The sequence below is a fragment of the Rhinolophus ferrumequinum genome, chromosome 18 (assembly GCF_004115265.2).
Source record: "Rhinolophus ferrumequinum isolate MPI-CBG mRhiFer1 chromosome 18, mRhiFer1_v1.p, whole genome shotgun sequence".
In the NCBI taxonomy this organism is placed as follows: Eukaryota; Metazoa; Chordata; class Mammalia; order Chiroptera; family Rhinolophidae; genus Rhinolophus; species Rhinolophus ferrumequinum.
Window position 1 is genome coordinate 31153244 of NC_046301.1, and position 20403 is coordinate 31173646.

Here is a 20403-nt window from a genome sequence, read left to right on the forward strand (position 1 = left end):
CTCCAAATCACTTTGGAAACTGAAGTCATGACGTTAGAGTTTCTTGACACCAACAAAATGTGCCTTTTTAGGTATCCTCTCCCAGCATCTGCCCAGCCCCTACTCACAGGCTAACAGGACTCCTGTAAAGTGTTGCATGGTGGAGTGCCGCTTATGAGAACAAGTCAAATCAGCTTTTGATCCTCTCAGAGAGAAGCCCTTGCCCTAGGGAGAAGCATATTCCTCACGTGGGTCCCCTGAGCAGGGCTGGTCTGCACCACGCCAGCTGGCCCTGTTTTGGGGTCGCAGGGGGCGCTACCTTCAAGTTCCAGCTCCTGCCCAAGACTTTGTGGTGGGCTCGAGTTTCTGAGCCTATCCAGCGACTCTCAATCTTGCTCCCTGGCTGAATTAGAGGGTTGAGTGGACACGCATGGCTCAGAGGATATCTGGGGACGTCCAGGATTTTTCTGAGGGTTTCCAGAGGGATCTAAGAAAACCAAAGGGACAGACACCATCCTGGAAAAGTGGGGCACCAGGTTTGAATACCAAATCTCACACTAATTGGGTAGGACACCAACTGTGTCTGGCCAAGCTCTCTTAGTCTCCGGGTTCAGAATAAAGACTCTCCCCAAGGAAAGGCCAATCAAAAGGAGGTGAGACCACGTGTGTCATTCTTACTACTAGGTGTCCTGGGGAGCTGGGAGGGTCCTAGGTCTGAGGCTCAGTCCCTCACCTCCTGGTCAGGCCAAGCTGAGCTGGATAGTAAGACAACAAGGCTTCTTCTCCCCGAGTGCCTAGCAGAGGCAGCTCACACAGAGGCTCTCAAAGACTGAGAACATTTTAATTTTTTTTCTTTGACACTGAGAACATTTTTTAAATCCAAGTCCCGGGCAGAGATTCCAGGGACAAGAAGCAGAAACACCATCTTCTGACTTAGTCAGTATAACTGCATCTGGAATACACACACACACACGAGCTCACACATGCCGAAGCTGATGGGTCCACGGTGCATGTCAATCCCTGGTCCCTCACACATCAGTGACCTGCTCCAGTAGAATCCACACAAGCCCATCTTTTGGAGACTCAGCCACAGCCATCCTTGCTGAGGACACAGGCACTGGGACCCGACTACCCAGGTAAACACCCGGCTCAGTCACTTACAAGCCTCGTGCATATTACTTAACCTCTCTGGATCTCAACTTCCTCATCTATAAAATGGGAATAATAAAGAATATCTACTCATAGGGCTGCCGGCAGAGCTTTCAGCAGACATAAAACTCACGGCCAGTGTACGTCAATGCTCCCTTTCGAGCTTTATTGCTATCTTCATTTAAACTTTCAAGACATCAGACGTAAGGAAGACCCTGCTGAAATGCCCAAACGACTCTACCATAATATTTGTATGGTGTATTATTGGTATTATATTTGCCGCTTGAGTCTGGATTTGTGGGGAAATCAGATACAATCCCATTTGGTAGGCTGACTACTGCACGGATAACCCAGAGATAAGTAAGGACAAGAAGGCAGAGAGGTGACAAAAGTGGGAGAGGCTGGCACTGGGCAAGATCAACGGAGCACTCGCCTACGAAAGTGACCGTGATCTTCCTAAACATCTATTAGCATTAATGGTATAAAGTCGACAGGTGTCACCAAAGGCCAGTCAATCAGCCACGGATCCACTAGTAAAGCTTGCAGGAAGTGTATCTACAATAAAGAAATGAGGGGAAAAAAAGCTCTACCACCACCACCACCACCAAAATGGCCAGATGCTGTCCGAGGCACTCGACATTTGTCATGTCATTCAATGCTCATGACAACCCTCTGTGGTAGGTGCTAATATTTTCGCCATTTCAGAAACGAGAGGAACAGAAAGGCTCAGTAACCCCCCAAAGGTCAAACAGCTATCAAGTAGCAGGACGGGAGCCACTCCCGTCTTTCCATGCTGCCACACTCCAAGCACTCACATGGCTTCCATGTCCCCCACAGGTCCTTTCCAAGTTCGCAGACTTCCTCTCCCCTCATCCAATTTCTGATTTTCTTTAAAGTGCATGCATGTCATGCAGCTTTTCGGGTGGAAATGAGGGAAGACATCTATCGTCATAACAAAATGATCTGGGGATAAGCAGTCACTCTCGAAGGTGAAGCACGAGCAAAACGCCGCGCCCCTTGCGGTCTGGGCTCGGTGACGGCAGGTGTCCTTGCTTCCCATCAACCCAGCTAACGCTTGTCTTGGGAACTCACAACCTAACGGCAAAGATTGCCACCGAGCGTTGTTTAACCCACGAAAGCCTATTTCAAGAAACACCTTTTCTGTACCCCAAACAAACCTGGGCAAAGGCTCACCCAACCTCTGAGTGGCTGGCACAGAAAAGAGCGGGAAGCAGGAGGAAGGGGCAGGGATTGAGTCCTCGGAGCACGTGACCCTTGTCACGCCAGCTCTTGCCAGGCGCCTGCAGGTGGCAGCACATCCAGGCAGCCCTCAGCCTTCACTGACCTTGGCCGCTGGGCTCCCACGTAGGGCCCGCAGGAAGCCACACCTGCTGCCCCTTGCGCTTCCTCTGCAGAGATTTCCCATCTAGCCTCTCTGTGTTTATAATCAGAAACTGTCAAAGGACGGGCTCGGAACAAAGTCTTGGGCAGAGATGACCCACAGGGCCAAAATCTCCCTAAGACCTTGTCCTCGCCTCTTACCACCAGGCCCTGGAAGTGATCAACACAGCCCGTAGGTGCCGGCAGAGCTTAACAGTTTTCAAAGTGACGTATGTGCATGACACCACTGCATCCCCCTAAAAGTCAGGTATTGTTGTTGCTGCCCCATTATACCAAGAGGAAAGGAGGCTTTGAGGGCTCCCTCAGGGCTGAGAGAGCAAAGCTGGTCTGACCGTTGGGGACCTGGTGTGAGACTCTGCCTTAGAGTTAGATCGGGGAAGTCTAACCTCGCAAGGGCTTCTTGGGCAGCCAGACTGGCATCCAGGGACTTCTCGTGGCTGTAGAGACCAGTGCTGTCTGGACTGGGCTCTGGGGGGCTTCTTGGAGACCATCAGAGGCCACAGGGGCCAGGAGAGGGGAGGGAGGTCAGTGCGCAGAGTGCACCAAACTCTGGACTCCCCCGTCTAGCTAGAAGAAAGCTACTGAAGCCTATTTTATAAAAGGGGCTTCTACTTAAGCTTTGATTTGAAGCAAGAGCACCACAGCTTAAAAATCTCTGAAACTTCTGCCTAACGTGGTTTAGTCTTTTTGTCACATGCTACTTGTAGGCCATCTCTCCCACCCTGTATATATTCAAACACCCCAGCCCAGGCCAGCACCAAAGGAGAGGGGCCCTTCCTCCCCGACTGGGAGACCTGGGTCCTCCACTCTGCCACTCCCAGGGACATTCGAGACCCCGATTCTGCTCTGCTCATATGAACAAAGTGGCTGTGAGCAGGCTTACAGACTCACACACGTGTGCTTGGGAAATGTCTGAGCCACTCATGCACGCTTGGGGTGGGCCAGGTCAGTACCATGTAGGGGCTGGGGCCCCAGGAGGGCTCAGGAACCAGGGTGGGCGACACCCATAGAGTGTACTGGGCACTGAGTGTGTAGAGGTGGCCACCGGTGGTCCCCAGATGGGATGGGGGCCTGTCCCAGCCCAAAAGAAGGTGATTTCCCCAGGCTGCTGGGGGGTGGGGCACTCACAGGGCAGCGTCTCGGCGCTGTTCTTCTGGATCATTATGCAGAGCTGTAGCACCAGTTGGGGGGCGCTCTCCAGGAAGGTCTCAAGGAGGCGCAACATGTTGACGTCTGCATATTCGTACATCATAGCCCAGTAGAAGCGTCGCTGGTGTTCTTTCTGCCGCTGGCTCTGAATCCCCAGGTACATGGTGCGGATATACCTGCCGAGAAAGACAGGACAGAACAGAGTGTGGGTAGGGGCGGGGCCTTTGGAAGGGCCATGCCGCCCCGCAAAACCAGAGCTGCCTATGCTGGTGTCCCTTTCTTCACTCTGAGGTTTTCCAGATTCTTCAACCGGCTCTAGGGAGTCCTTCCAGCCCAGGACACAGACACAATGCTAGGGCTTCAGGGTAGCATTTGTAGAGCTTCTACCGAACACCACTGGCTGGCTGGGTCCCAGGCGGCAGGCAGGTGTGATTCCCACTCAGAACAGACTGGGATTAGCCAGGGCTCCATAGCTGGATGTGGAGCAACAGGGGCTAGCCCCAGGCCATTAGATGAGAAAGTTCGTGTGCTCCCTTCTGCACTAAGGGGACACAGAACCTGCAATGAGCCTCTGTCCAGGTGTGGCCCAGGCGCAGTCACACCAATGCCGTGGCACCACTCCGTCAAGGAGGAGTGGGGCAAAGGAAGAGGGTTCAGGTGAAGGGCAGGGGCTCTGGGTTCAAACCCCAACGGTGGCCTTTGCTAATGGGACCCTGGACTGACTATTGTAACTCCATGTGTTTTTACTCTTCTTTCCCATGGGGAAAGCATCGCAGCATCACAGAGCTGGTGGGGAGAAGAGGGGGTACGAAGAGTGGTGGCTCACACACGGGGTCCGTGTAAGAAAACCCCACGCCTTACTTTTATCTGAACTTTCAGGAGCTGTCTCCAAGCCAGTCAAGGGGAAGTATCCTCGAAGTCGGCCAGCGGTCTCTGAGGCCAGGCCAGAGCCAGAGGAACTGGCAGCAGAGGGCCGAAAGCACGCGTCAGACAGCATGGTTCTGTGGCTCGCTCAGGATGGAGAACGCAACCCATACACCGGGGCAAACATCAGCAGGACAGACCCACACGTGCGTCCCTGACCGTCCCCTGGGAATGTGTATCACTGTGCCTTCTCTACAATGGCAACCAAGCTTGAGTCAGAGAGGCTGAGAGCAGGGTGGACACCCTGTGTAGTCCCCACTGTCTTGGGGCATTGTCAGGTGCCCGCCGGGGGCTCTCTGTCCCATCACCACTGCCAGCCTGATATACATCACCATTCCTCCTGCCTGGATCGAAGCAAAAGCCTCCTCCCTGATTTTCTGGTGCCCGCTCTGGCCCCAGAACCACCCGCTCTTCACAAAGCAGCCAAGTTTCTCTCTGAGAATCATAAATGCAATCACGTCACCTCTTCTTTCAACCCTCCCATGGCTTCCCATAATGCTTAGACTCAAATCCCCACCCCCTCCCATGGCTCATGGGACCCTGCCTGCCCCTCCAGCCTCACTCCCCATTTTCTCCCCGCTTTTTCGTGTCTTTCCTGTCTCCCGTGGAGCACATGAGGTGGTCTGTTGTTCACACTGTGTCCCAGTGCCTCTGGATATAGAAGGAAGCTCCCCCCCCCAGGGCTGAGGAGTCCTGGTGGGGTGACACTATCACAGCACCTGTGAGTGGCCCATGCCCACAGGTGCGGCACAGTTATGAGGGGATCACACAGCAAGTCTCTGAGGGGGTCTCCGTATTGCCCCAGGAGCAACAGCAGACGCGGTGTTGCCCACAAAACTTTGCCTCAATATGACAGAAGCCCACATTTTAAAAGCAAAGACATAAAAGCAGACATTTGTAAGATAATTTAAAAACTGTAAAGTGATGCTCCTCTCCACCTCTGGAACGGAATGGGGGGCCTCCCTCCAGAGCATGAATCACAGACTGTACCCCCCACGGAGGGCCATGTGCTTCAGCGTCCCCTAGAGCGTGCATCGGGACGCAAAGCAGCCCTCTGTGACCTCCAACAAACACGAGGGCAGCAATGTGCTCACATCCAACACCTGGCAAAAAATGCTGTGACTTTCTCGCCAGATTCAGAGCATTTGGGTGCTATAGGTCTGAAGGTCCCACCCAGGGCGGCGGGACTGACACCTTGTTTCCCTCCAGATACACTCCCAAGAGTGAGCGGAGAAACAGTCCTGCTGGAAACTAAAGAGAAGAAGGCACCGCAGGGGGACTGTCAGGGAGGGAGAATATGGGAGAAGGGCTGGTGCTTCCGGGTTCATCGTCTCTTGGGGTCCCTGACAGGCCTTGTGGGGCAGGCCGGTTATTGTCATTTAACCCATGGGGAAACCGGAGCTCTGAAGTGCAATGAAGCGTCGAATTGTGGTTGTGTTCCAGGTTCTGTCACTTATTAGCTGCGGCACTGCCCACGAGTCATTCTCTCTCTTTCTGCCTCAGTCTGTAAGTTCTCCAAATCAAGAGGCCAGGGAAGAGGATTGGAAAAGGGCAAGGAGGTTGTTGTACCTGATCTGTAAAGCTACAGGGCCACTGATAGAGAGAAAGAGAGACAGACAGACAGACAGACAGACAGAGACAGAGACAAAGAGAGATGGAGAGAGACAAAGAGAGAAAGACAGAGATGGAGAGAGACAGACAGAGAGGGTGACAGAGAGAAAGACACATATACACACAGAGAAGGGACATGGAAAGAGAGAGAAAGGAGAGGGAAGCCGTGTCGAAATGTTGGGCCTGAAGGAGAGAACCAAGTGGAAGAGGCGATGGCAAAAAGAAACCTGGGCAGGGAGGGCCCGCTGTAAGGAGACCTGGTCATAAGGAGTTTGGGGAGAATTGGAGTGGAAGGAAGGGTCAGATTAATCAGATCTGATGGTGACTTGGAGGGCAGGGGTGCACTGGCTGAGGTGCGGAAGCAGGGCTTTCAGTCCGGAGGTTCTGTATTAGCACCCAGGACAACCATGCGCCCAGCAGAGCCTTGGTGCCGGTGGTCTCACAGGTCAGATGTGGTCTCCATGAACCCAAACTCAGCTCTGCCCACATGTGGCACTTGCAATACCCAGCGCCATAGGACAAGACCACAAATCTGTACTCTTTCAGGGGTCCACTCAGACCGCAGACTCTGCCTCTCCGAGCCTCCCAAAGTGGCCCAAGGGGGAAGAATGATTCTGTGGCAGAGCCAAGGCTATGCATCCAGGTCCCAGGCCAAGGTAAGTAATACCAACACTCAGAGTCACCTCGGTCTGCCCGACCAGGGCAAAAGGAGCATTTGATCTGACCCTCTACCCCCCATTTCCCTTAAGCGACAAGCCCCTCTGCCCATCATGGCCAGGACAATGGAAGACAATGACCCAGAACATGCTGATTCAAGTATAATGCCTGCAGAGAAACCAACCTCCAATTTCCTCTTTGAGAGCATCCGGTGGTATGGGTAGAAAGGGGGATGGGATTGGGCAAAGGCAGAGCCTCGCCCCCAGTGCTGATAAGCAAACAGATGTTGGGAGCCCAGAGTGCGCCAGGATCAAGTCTGAAACCAAATTTGGAAACCGTGCCTCCGAGGACACCAGCTCCCACAGCCTCCCACAGGGGAGTCCAGTTCAGGATTTCCCAATCAGGTGCCTTCTATCTATTCCGCTCCCCCTGGTTCCTGCAAATTCCTCTTCTATCCTTAAATCCTTGGTTCTCAGCAGACAACTGATGGGTACGTGTAAAATCCAGAGGGGGTCTAAGTGATCTCTGGGACACCCAGCTCGCCAGCTGCCTGTTGCTAAGTAAGCCTCCAGCCCCTGTGCAAAGACAGCCTTGGCCTATGGCCACAAGGTGGCGCCAGACCCTAAGCCACGCAGGAAGGCTGCTCCAGGCGGTGATCTCATCCCCAGCCAACGGCCTCCTGAGGTCCAGCACCCTACGTTATGGCAGCGTCGGGGTGGCAGGTGAGGGCGAGGGGCAAGCGCAGATGTGTGAGTCCCTACGGGAAGGCGGGGCATCTGCAGGAGACACAAGGTGGGCTGCTGCTCCCCCAAACCCTCACCTTCTCCCCCTTCCTGGCAGGTTCCGGAAAGATCACCTCCCTCAGGAAGTAGTCGAGGAGAGGAGACACCCAAATCTCCTCCTCCGGGTTTGCTTGCCCCTCCTGACACACCATCTCTCTCTTAAGAACATCACATCATGACATGGGTCTCAAAGCAGGGAGGCAGTGTGTCACATTCACCCATCTCAGAGCCAGACGGGAGGATCCCTGAGCTTCCACCGACGTTGTATAACTTCACCCTTCTTTAAGTGAGTGGTTCCACAGAGCCAAAAGGAAGGCCTAGCATCGTTACAAATAATAATACCTGAGGTTTGCACGGCACTCACATGAGCCAGGCACTGCTCTGAGCATTTTGTCCTCATTTAATCCTCACAACACCCTTACAGACGCAATAATACCGTCATTTTACAGATGGCAACTGAAGCACTGAGGTTAAGAAATGTGCTTCAATTTGCGCAGCTAAGTAAGTGGTGGAGCAGGGTTTCAAGACCAGCCGTCTGGCTTTGGGACCAGTGCTCTTAACTCCTACCCACGTGCCTCTCAGAGGTGGACCATTTGTCTCTTTTCCTCTGAACTTCGTACAGTGGAAAAGCATAGTTTGCCCAAAACACTTGGGTTCTCTTCCAGTTCTGTCACTGGCTGTGTTACCTTGGAGACTATTTCCTAAACTCTCTAAGCCTCAGTTTCTTCATCTATAAAATGCCTGGGTCAGAGTAGACCCCAGGACATGCTGCACGAATAAATGCATGCAGTCATGCCCTCTTGGAGGGTTGCAGGGGGCTCAAATGAGATGCCTGTGAGAATATATGGGAGACCAGAAGCCACAGACGGCAGCTAGGTCTGCCCCAGCCCTCCCCGAGGTGCTCTCCTCCTGCCTTTCCTTCAGCTCAGTCTGCTTATTCTCTTCCCAATTCTATCTCCTCCCCTTACTTTGTAAACCATGGAATTGTTTAAAGCTCCTTGTACCGGCTGCCAGGAGAACTCTCTCGTTCTCTGAGCACATTTTCACTTTTACACTAGCACTTTGAGGGAGACATTTGTCATCTCCTTTTTCCCGTTGGCTCATCTGAGGCTCAGAGAGGCTGAGTGATCTCCCCAAAATCACACAGCCAGTCATGATTCAGGCAAATTGGAGACGGTCTTCTCCAAACTAAGTTGCCCCATTGGGAGTTAGCTCTTCCTGACACTGGCTGGATAGGAAATAAGTGATTTCTGCAAGGGGTAGGAGGCTGAATAGTTTTGCCTATCTGGGCCTACAGTGCCCTGCTGCTTCTCAGAAACAGCATTTTGAAACCTGTGACTGTAGAGAACAACGCACCCTCAAAGCCCCAAACATGGCTGAGTTGAGGTTGTGAGGCCTGAAGCTTCGAGGATCCTCTTTAAGAAAAATAGTAAGATCTACTAAACATGTAAGCTAGAAATAGCACCAATTCTACACACTTTTTTCCAGAAAAATAAAAGAGGAAAGAACACTTCCCCACTCATTTTATGAGGTCAGCATTACTCTAATATCAAAGCCAGACAAATACCGTACAAGAAAATAAAACTATAAACAATATCCTCATAAACATAGGTGCAAAAACTTCAACAAAATATTAACTAATCAAATCCAATGATATACAGAAAGAATGACATACCATAGCCAACTGGGATTTATCTTGGGAATATAAGGTAGGTTTGATATTCATATATCAACCAATGTAATCAACGATATTAATGAGAAAAACCACACATCACATTGATGGAGAAAGCATTTGACAGAATTCAACATCCATTCATGATTTTCAGAAAACTCTCAGCACACTGGAAATACAATAGAGGAGAACTTTCTTAACCTGACATAGATGAAGGGCATCTGCAAAACCCACAGTTAATACTTAATATGATAGAAGAATGAATTCTTTCCTCTTAAGATAGGAGCAAGGCAATGAAGCCTGCTCTCACCACTCCTGTTCAACATCATACTAGAAGTCCCAGCCACTGCAATACGTCAAGAAAAAGAAATACAGTACATGCAGATTACAAAGAAAGAAGTAAGACTATCCCTATTTGTAAATGACATGATTGTCTAAATTGAAAATCCCAAGGAATATACAAAAAGCTTCCGGAACTACTTAGTAAGTTCAGCAAAGTCTCATGACACAGGGCAGCATATAAAAATTAAATGTATTTCTATGCACTGCAAATGAACAATTAGAAATTGAAATTTAGAATATATATAACATGTAAATTAGTCCCCCAAAATAAAATGCTTAAAAATGAATCTAATAAAAGGCACAGGATTTGTAGCTGAAGCTACAAAACACGAATAAAAGAAATCAAAGAAACTCTAAATGACATAGGTCCATACCATGTTCATGGATTAAAAGACTCAATATAGTGACAGTATAATGACAATTCTCCCCAAATTGAGCTACAGATTTAACACAATTTCAATAAAGACCTCAGCAGTATTTTTTTGTAGATACAGACAAGCAGATTCTAAAATTTATATGAATGGCAAAGGAATGAGAACAGCCAAAACAATTTTGAAACCAAAGAACAAAATTAAAGAATTCACACTACATTAGACCTTACTATAAAGCTACAGTAATTAAAACAGTGTGGTATTGGCAAAGAGAGAGAAACACAGATCAATGGAACAGACCAGTGTCCAGAAGCAGACCCACATATGCACGTATATGGTCAACTGATTTTTGACAAAGGTGCAAAGATAATTCAATGGAGGAAAGATGTCTTTTTAACAAATGATGTAGGAATAATTAGTCATTCATAGGCCACAACTAACTTAAAATATACCATAGATTAAAACGTAAAACTTTTAAGAGAAAACATAGGAGAAAATCTTTGTGACCCTGCACTAGGCAAAACATTCTTAAACAGGACAGCAAAAGCAGATCCATAAAAGAGGGGGAAAAAAATCAATGAATTGGCTTCTATCACAATTAAAAACTTTTGTTCCATGAATGATATTGTTAAGAGAATGAAAAGACAAGCTACAGACTAGGAGAAAATATTTTCAAGTCACATATCTGACAAAACACTGGTACCCAGAATATATACAGAACTCTCAAAATTTCCAACTCAGCATGAAGGAAGGCAGGAAGAGCCCGAGCAAAGGAGAAGCAATAAGACTTCCCTCCTTGCCACTCCTTCCTGCTCCTTCTCCCTTGGCCAAAGTCCCCTTGGGCCTGGCCCCGAGGACCCAACCATTGAGGGGAAGATGATGCAGATGACATCTCAGGGTGGGGGTGAGGAATAGTTGGGGGGCAATGACTACCCCTGGGGCTGCCCTGAGCCTGGGTAGGGAATGAATGGATAGTGGCTACAGGGATTTAAGGCAGAGCTAACCCCAAGCTATCCCAGAGGTCCCCGTGGGCCAACCCAGCTATAGAGGGGGGATTGCTGGGTGAGGGGTAGGGATCTTATTGTGTATTTAGGTAGCCAACATGTGGGGGGAAGTCTTAGCAATCTCTAGCTCTCACCACTCACCTAGGAAGTACCTTTTTGGGGAACCCAATTCTGTGAGCTCTTCTATCCCACCCAGGGCGTGGTGGTTGCCTCAGGGGGTGCCTAAGACCCGGTCTGGCCTTGGTCCTTCAAACTTCCCCTGGGAAGGGAAGGAGGAACCTGAGATGAGAGGTGGCGTTATGAAGCAGGAGGTACAAGCAGACCTTGCCATGACACAGACTGGACTCCAGCCTTAAGTTACTTACCATCCCAGGCCTGCCTTCGTCTTCTGTGTGCAAGTCTCCTGGCACAGGGCCAGCAGGTGTCACTGTGCTAAGGCTGCCCCTCCAGAGCCCTCATGCCAGTCAGGGAAGGGACACAACCCCAGAAAGCCACTAGAAATCTGCTGGGCATATGCTGGGTGGAGGCCATGGTACACCCCGCATCTCACCTGCATCCCACAGTGCAAAGCAGGCTCCGGGGGGGGGGGGCTAGGGGGAGGAGAACAGGTTCTGCACAGGGGCCCACTGACGTTCCCTCCTTGTGGGTATCTGCAGATGCTGCCCTGGCAGCAGAGCTGGAACAAAACCACACAACACAGCTCCTGCCACCCACCTCCCGGGGCTCCTAGGGTCTCGCCAGCAGTGCTCAGACCCCCAACGGCCCTTCCATGGCTGTGGCCCCTGAGCCTGGGCTGCATCCACCAACAGCAGCCAGGCCTGCAGGGTGGCCATGGCTGGCGCTGCACTCTGACACCTCCAGCTCTGTATGGAAAGACCCAGAAAGCTGACCTCAAAGGCAAGACACTTTTTCTCTTAAAGTCATGATACAGTTATTCACCTGGAGGGCGGCTCTAAAAAAATGCCTTTACATTTTTGTTGCATTTAAATACAAGTAGCCATGCGTCTGGGACCACCCCGAGGCACCTTTACCCTAATCCTGGGTGGGCGTGGTGCACGATCTCTCTCACACACGTACACATACACACCACTGCACCCATGCACACACCATCTACAGAAACACACTCCACACAAATACCACACAGAGACACACATACACACTTGTACATTCCTGGTGTGTACACGCTGACTACACACGAAGTTCCTCCACCCACATGGCCGCACACTGGGTCCCACACAGCACAGAGACCCAGACATACAAACAACCATATGCATGTACACGCTACACACGTCTAAGCCCCCACCTGTACAGACACCTGTAGGCACATGATCACACCCCCGAGTCACAGCCACCCTGGATTACTGAGGAGGTGGGCGCCGCCTGCATCCCACCTCCTGTCCCGCAGGGCGGCCTGATCCGGCCATTCACTGTCATCGCAGCAGACCTGCGGACTCAGAGGAAAAGCCAAACCCACACCAAGTCAAGCCACGGGGCTCTTCTCGGTACTGTGAACCCCCTCAGAGAGAGCAGGGCCACTGCAATTACTGGTAAGTGAGAGGGTACAGGGCATTCGAAATCCCACGACATGCTGCCCCCAATATCTAAGGATAGAGCTGGGCTGCTGCCACCCAAGCACCCAAGAGCTCACTGATATGTGAACTTGCGAAGCGCCTCTCGGCCCTGTTCACACTAGATTCACTTCCCCCCACCCATGTCCGGTTTATTTGGGAATCCTGACCTTTCTGATAGCAGTAAAGGTGTGGAGAGCGGTTGTGACATTGTAAGATCTGGATTCTTGTCTGGTCCATCCGTCTAGGGGTGGAGCAGTTTCCTCCATTTGTGATCATATCCTAGGGCTGGAGAGGTCTAGGGCCAGGAGGCCATGAAGTGGCTGTAGGAGCACATGGCCCAAAGGAGGGGTGGGGGTGTTTCAGGGTCCTGGGCTGCCTAGGGCTTGTGTAGGAACCTTGCTGCTCTGGGGCACATTGCCTGGTGAGAAACGGCTGAGCTGGGTCCCCAGGTGCCACCCAGGGAGGGTGCTGATTGGGGAAGCTCCAAGTTTGCTGTGACAAGATGGCTGTGCTCCTACCTGCACGCCAATGACTCTGTGCGCAGGCAGGAGCTCTGTGGTTCTTCCCTAGAGTCCTGGAGCAGGAGTAAGCAGCAGGACAGAGCGAACGTCCTTCTAGCTCTTCCAGACCAGCACCTGACTTGTCACTGACAGGATCAGGGAACAGCCTGCAAACCTCTGCCAGGTTACAATGATCACCATTCCCATTTTCCAGATGAGGAAATCGAGGCTAACTTAGACTTAGTAACCCAGGTGGCGCCCCATTGGCCCTGCATCCAGGTAGTCAGTCTCCTGCCTTCCCCACCTCCCTGTCCCATTCCTGCTCCCTGCCCCCTGGCCACACCTGATGGCTCTTCATTCTCAGACCTTCCTGGTATGTGCCTGCCTTGATGTCTTTGCTTATGCCATTCCCACTGCCTGCAGAGCTGACAAGTCAGGGCCGATGCCCAGGAGGTCTGGAAGAACTGGAAGGATTCGTGCCCTGTCCTGCTGCTTGCTCCAGCTCTAGGACCCAGGGAACAACCACGGTGGTTCCTACCTGGGCACAGAGCCAATGGCATGCAGGTAGGAGCAGGGTCCAGCTGCCCTCCACACGCCTTACGCCCTGCCCAGGTCAAGTTATTTCCCTTCCCATCCCTCCCACGGCATTGGCTGCTCAGTATAGTAATAGTGCCCATTTGTGGGGTTCTCCCTAGGAGCCAGGTACAATGTCAGTGCTCCAATTATATTAAGTCATTTAACCCGAAAGCCCTATGATTGTCTACAGATGCAGAAACTGAAGCAAGAGGGCGCCCAAGGACGTAGCTACTGAGAGTCATACCAGGTAGTGGGACTCCAGAGAGTATGCCGCCAACTCCAAACACTATATTCTCCTGTTCATTACTTTTCTCTCATTCCCTCTCTCCCCACGTCATTTACTCCTTTCAACAACCCTATGAATTAGATCATCCATTAGCCCTATTTTACAGACCAGGAAACTGAGGCCAGGGGGTTAATGAGCATGCCCACGCGGGAAAGCCACATTTGAGCTTCTGTTTGTTACATGCCTCTGCTGTCCACGTCGGAGGCCTCTCACCTCCACTATCATAGCTCTGCATGCAGTCCACCCTGAACCGGAGTCACTTATGTATAGAGATGCCCTCCAGCTAGATTCTAACCCCAAGGAGGGACGTCTGCACAACCAGTGCCCCTAGCCCACCATGGTAGCCATCCAATCAGAGGTGCTACAGTGAATTTAGACCCTGGTCTCATTTGACCAAGGAATGCCTACAACCCTAGCTCCCAATACATGAAATAGATTTCCCCCCAGGTTGACAACCAGAACAGGCACAGGAGCTCAATTAAAGCAGGAAAGATTTGGGCTGGACACGAGAGAGAACTTACCAACCAGTATGGCAGGATAACACTACAATAGGACAGGTTTTCTGCCCCTCTCAGACAGGTTAAGAAGAGAGAAGCATATGTACTGGGGCTGTCGGATGTCAGACACTCACAGCTCATCGGTGACAGGGGCTGGATGTGCCAGGGGCCCTCTCGGCCCTAGCAATTTATCATAGGTACCCAAATGCCCACGCAGCCATATATACCTTTGTATCCACACACAAGCCCCATCTGCAGACTCCCTTAAAACCACCCAAAATGCAAGGTCTGGGAGGCTCAAGGGATCCCCAAGCCTGGCACAGCAGGAACTGTGTACCAGCACAGCTCCGGCAGTGGGCTGTAGGCTCTTTCTAAGTATGAGAATGGACTCAGAACCTTGCACTGCTTGGCTGGCCCTGGAAGCCCCCTCCCCACACTCACACACACTCCAGCTGAGGTGCTTTCAGCATGGAGGAGAGGTGGGGGACCAGCTGCCAGCTCAGACCCTGAAAGCAGCGTGTCAAATCGAAGCTATTTTTAGTCCTTCTCTCCAGCGTCCCTGCCATCAGCTGAGCAATGTTGGCGGGCTCAGGGCACACATCTGAAAGAACAGGCATGAAATGGCATTTCTTTGCAGAGGCCCAGGGGAAAACGGACGGGGAAGCACCATAAAGCTTCAGGGAAGGGAGGCAGCCACAGTGGGTGTCACCCAGTAGTCTTCCTGGATGTAGGGTCTTGGTCGCAGAGTGGCCTCCGCATGCCTCAACATCCCAGGGCTCAGGAGGGCATAACGCGCTACACCGGCCCCTGCCTCACGTCTCCACCAGCAGAGTGGGGCTCAGGCCACTGCCCCTGCTCTGAGACTCTGCCAGAAGTGGATTAAAAAGATCGACATACCTTGGCAAACCTACACTTTGGAGAAATGCTTTTCTTGTCCCTAATTACAAGCGCCCAGAAGGACAGAAATCCAGTTTCTGGGTAGTGGTTTATTTTGCATACCTGGCGCATGGTACACTCCCAGGTATGTGGTAGGCATTCGGTGTTTGGCTCATGAATGAATGAACCATTTGGGCAGCCAGCCTGTTACTAAAATCCTTGAGCTCTAAAAAGTTCGTACATTTATATTCCAAGCTACCAGAACAGGTATGGGGGAAGCCTTCCTCTTCTCCAGAATCCGGGTCAGCACCCACGCTCCACTAGGGGTACAGGGAGCTGGCGCCCAGAGCTGCTCATGGGGGTCCCTTCCCTGCTCCCTCCCTCCCCTTTCCTCAAGCCTCACCGTCAGGCGCAGCCGAAGGCCCAGTCCTGAATGAGTGAGTGATGGTACGTCTATTCCTCGCTCTCGCCACCACAGGCTCCCTCCCAACCAGACAAGCAACCCCATTGCTGGTGCCGCCTTGGAATTGGGACCACTGCTACGACCACAATGGGAAGGGCCACTTCACTGTCCCCCATACGAGAGCTGATGACTTCTGATAATGGGCCCCGACTGGTGTTGCTCTGCCTGCATCCTGGTAAACAGAGGATGTGCTAGAATTCGAGGCAGTGCACGAGCACACAGGCTGCCCAGTAGAACAGGAGGGAAAACATTAGTGGCTGTTCAGAGTACCCCATAACTTTGAGAGGGGACCCACTGACTCAAAGTAAGGTCACCTGTGCTTTGCCAGGGGCTTTGAATTTTGATAAACATATAAACATGAGCCCACCAAGTACAGTGGCTGTAAGGAACCCTGTATACATGGCAGGAGGACTTGCCTGTTCCTTTGTTACAAGCCTCAGGTTCAGGGTGTGGCTAAAACATTTCAGTTCCCTTTTCTGGCCCACAGTGGATCTGTGGTGACTGAATTAATCTGAAATGCCCAGGGAAGTTTTTGGGCTTACCCACACTACCTCGTGGGGATAAGGTACCCTAGTGGTTTCTTCTTCCCGTGGGCCATCTCGTCCTTTCATTTGCTCTAAACTTGTCCCTTTCAGACTCTCACGAGTGCTCCACTGCAGCAATCCAGCCCCCTCCTAACTGTATTCAAGCATGCAGTAGCCACGATTGAGCACCTACGGCATGCCAGGCACTGCACTAGGCACAGGGACCCAGCCCTCCTTCCTCTGTATCACGCTGCCTCCCCACGTAGGGACTCTGTTGGTCGCAGTGGAAGATGCAACCACTTCAGTTGCCATGCATGTTTCATTTTTAAGCTCCGGAAACCTCCTTCTAGCAGTGAACGCCGCCAGTAGTGAGTTGGGAAATGGACTGAGTAATCCATGTGACAACTCACTGGTGGATTTGGCTGCCCTGGCCTCAAGGCTGCCCTGCTGCCCCCACGTCCTGGCTCTGTGGCCTTGGGAATATTCTTCCCCCCTGGGTTTTCTTCTTTGTGAAATGAGCAGATAAGTCCGGCTGAGCTCTCAGGTCCTGGCATTACATTGACCTTGCACACCTTGTAGGGTCTGGTCTACTATGCAAGGATCTTTGCAGGATCAGTGGTCACCCTGCAGGACTTGGGCCATCTCTGCCAGGCCACCCCCACCTACCCACCCTGCAGGCTGCTTCCCTACAAGGAGAGGCTCAGCACCTCCCAGGAGTGCAGCCTCTGCTCATCCAAGCCCTCTTTCATATCCAGGCTTCCGTTCTCAGACTGGGAAGCCAGACATGTCAGGTGCACTGTTTCCTGGGGCCTCCCAGGGAAAGAGGCTGGAAATAGAAATCGCAAGTGGCAGTTAGTCGAGTTTGCATTGTCCCAGCCAGGAGGCCAGGGATGTGTCCACATCGTAGAATGCATGGCCAGGTAATGCAAGGCCACGGCCCGCTCCCCAATGCCCTGGGCAGTCCAGCCTCCCCAAAGCCAGGCTGGCTTTGGGATAAGGATCTCTTGTGGATTCTCTTTCTCCTTCCTACAGGTGCAAGCAAAGAAAGCGCTTATGTTCATACGAGAGTCTTCATCTCAGAACACATAACAGGAACAGAAAGCCTCGCTCCTCCCTCAGACAGAGAGTGCTTAATAATTCATTAATTCACACCTCAGCACATTTTGACTGAGAATTTGAGAGGACAAGAGCATCTGATAGAGTCGGCCAGCACCACAGACCCTTCGCTCGCTGGATAAACTATCCCCCTCCCAAGGTTGCCCATGAGTAATTCTTGAACATTTTCTATGAGGTAGGCAGTTTGCTAGAAGCTTCTCACATGCCATCTTATTTAACTCTCACCACTGCCCCACCAGGCAGCTACTATTACTGTACCGTTCAATACACGAGCAACCTGAAGTGTGACTGCTCCGACTTTGCTATTGTTTTTCAAGATTGTCTCTCTCTCTGCAGATATATGCCTGATACCATCTACATGTGTCATGAGTATCACTCACTTACCATGATCTGTGAGGTAGGGTCTATCAGTCCCATTTTACAGATGAAGAAACTGAGGCACAAAGAAGTCAAGTAACTTGCCTAAAGTCACACATGAGGTAGGCGGCACAGCTGGGACTTGAACCCAAGCCATGTGGCTCCACTTCTCCGACAGATACCCAGAGAAATGCCAGGAACATGGGTCTTCCCTTTTATAGGGAAGAAACTGGGGCACAGAGAAATTTGTCCAAGGCTCAATGTGACAGAGGCAGTCGAGAGCCCAGTCTTCAGATCCTGGTCTCCCCGGCCTGCACTGGCCACTTCCTCTTTCTGTACAGCCCTGCATGTTCATGCCAACGTGATGCTGCCTTGTCAAAACGTGATGCTACCTTGTCAAAACGCTGGGAGGGATGCAATGGCCATGCAGTGATTACTTTGGGCCTTGGGCGAGAGGGTGGGAGCCACGATGCTGGGCCAGGCCCTAAACAGATCCATGGTCCTCCCCACAGGGAGAGGGGCCTAAACCCACTCCCCAGGGAGCGGGCCCAGGCCCAGGACTGTGTAGGGTCATGGTTCCCACCTGGCTGTACCCATCACTGTCCATCTAGTGGCATCCCTGGGGCTTGTCTCTCTTCCCCACCAAGGGTAAGCTCCAGGAGCACAGTGGCCCAGCTTCCCATCCTTGCGACCTGCAGCCGTCAACCCACACAGTGGCAGGCACACAGCAGGCCTTGGCTGATGTTGGCCGAATGGGGTGACTGGGTCAGCTCTGCAGGCTCCCCGATTTGGGTGCTAGTCTCCCCAGCTGTCAGCAACTTCCGTTGAATGAACACTGCCTGGACCTCCCCAGCACTGGATGAGACCTCCCAGCTCCTGTTGCCCCTGCAGAGAGACCCATTGGCACCACTTTGGGCAGAGCCTGGCACCAAAGCCACATTTGTCTGTGAGCAGCAGGCCCACCAGGCCACAAGGTCAGAGCTGGGGTGGTGAGACTCCCCAGCTCCAGGGGTTCCCAGAGAGGAAGTGGGGCTCCTCATGAGCCATCTCAAGACACTACCTCTCAGCACATCCTAAGCCAAAGCCTTCCTCACTCGTTTTGTTCATACTCTGCCAGCTCCTGGGATGCCCTTCTCTGTCATCTCATTCAAGGCCCAGCCCGGACATCACTTATGGGAATTCACTCTGACTCCTCCCCTATCTCTGCTCCTCTGAGGAGAGGATGGTACCCTCCTCTGAGCCCTTCTCCACCAGCACCTGTCCCTGCGGCACTCAGCACACTATAATGTAGTCACAGTTTTTCCTTCTGCCTCCTTCACAAGCCCATGAGCTCCTAGAATAAAGACTTGTCTACACAAGGCTGGGCTCATGGCTGGTGCTCAGTTAATTTCTGTGAATGAATAAATGAATTACTGAATAAATGAATGGTGACTAAACCAGTGGATGCATGAGACTGCAGGCGGTCCCAGGGAAAGCACTGGAAAAGTCACCCAGTTGATCAAGCTGTTCTTTCCTTCTGACACAGCTTAGCCAGGCTCCTCCCACCCCTGCAGGTGCCATGGGCCCGTCAGGAGCCCACCTCCCCATTCTTGACCCCTCCCTCACCCCACATAGGACTCACGCTCCTCAAATCCCTCCTGTCACAGGAGAGAAAAACTGCTGGAGCTAATTCACACTAAGATGATAGTGGCTTAAGGTATTATCCCTCCCAACAGCGGAGATAAATGCTTAAAATAAAAGGATTGATGGTTCCTGGCAGCTGGTGTTTCAGACGACATAACGGGCTCCCGCTGCAGCACAGTCCCCGCTAATCCTTTCTTCCACAGGAAACGCTGGCCTTGCCTTGCTCTCACAAGGTCACCTTTCTGTAGAGAAAAGTCTGCCTGACCAGCCACAAAACTCATACTCAGACCCAAAAGACACACCTTTCCCCAACCAGACAGAGCAACCAACACATGTGAGTCACTGCACTTTCCCTTAGTGTTTCCTTTGCGTATATGATGTAGACGAAGTAGGTAGCGATATTCCCCTTTTACACACGAGGACACTCAGGCTGAAAGAGGCTGACTCATTGAGTTTCACCCACCAGGACACTTGAGGTCACGCACAGCAGCCCAGGCTGGCTTTGGGATCTCCTACACCATTCTCCACAGTCGTGGAGGCTCTGGTAGCTCTCCCCAGCGTCCACCATGCACTCCTGTCATCCTGTTTACAGAGAAGTCAGTCCAGAAATATCTGCCGAGGAGTCCGTCATGGGCTGAACGGTGTCCCCCACCCAATTCATATGTTGAAGCCCTAACCCCTCCTGTGACTGTATTTGGAGGTAGGGCATTTAAGGAGGTGATTAAAGTAAAATGATGTCATCAGGGTGGGGCCCTACACCAGGTGTCCTTGTGAGAAGACGCGGAGACACTAGGGATCTCTCCCTCTGTGTGTACACAGCGGGAGGGCCACGTGAGGACACAGAGAGAAAGTGGTTGTTTACAAGCCAGGAAGACAGGCTTCAGCAGACCCCAACCCTGCCAGCACCTTGATGTTGGACGTCCAGCCTCCGTAACTGGGAAAACACGAGCTTCTGTTGTTTAAGCTCCCCAGT

The 20403-nt window shown here is 51.8% G+C and overlaps 1 protein-coding gene across 1 annotated transcript in view; it reads right to left on the bottom strand.

The window, feature by feature from the left end:
- XKR6 (XK related 6) overlaps positions 1–20403 on the bottom strand; it is a 259589-nt gene that overhangs the window by 20931 nt on the left and 218255 nt on the right. Inside the window, exon 2 of the mRNA XM_033133857.1 lies at positions 3658–3854. Coding sequence (XP_032989748.1) covers positions 3658–3854 — 197 coding nt within the window. The remainder of the gene's footprint in view (positions 1–3657; positions 3855–20403) is intronic.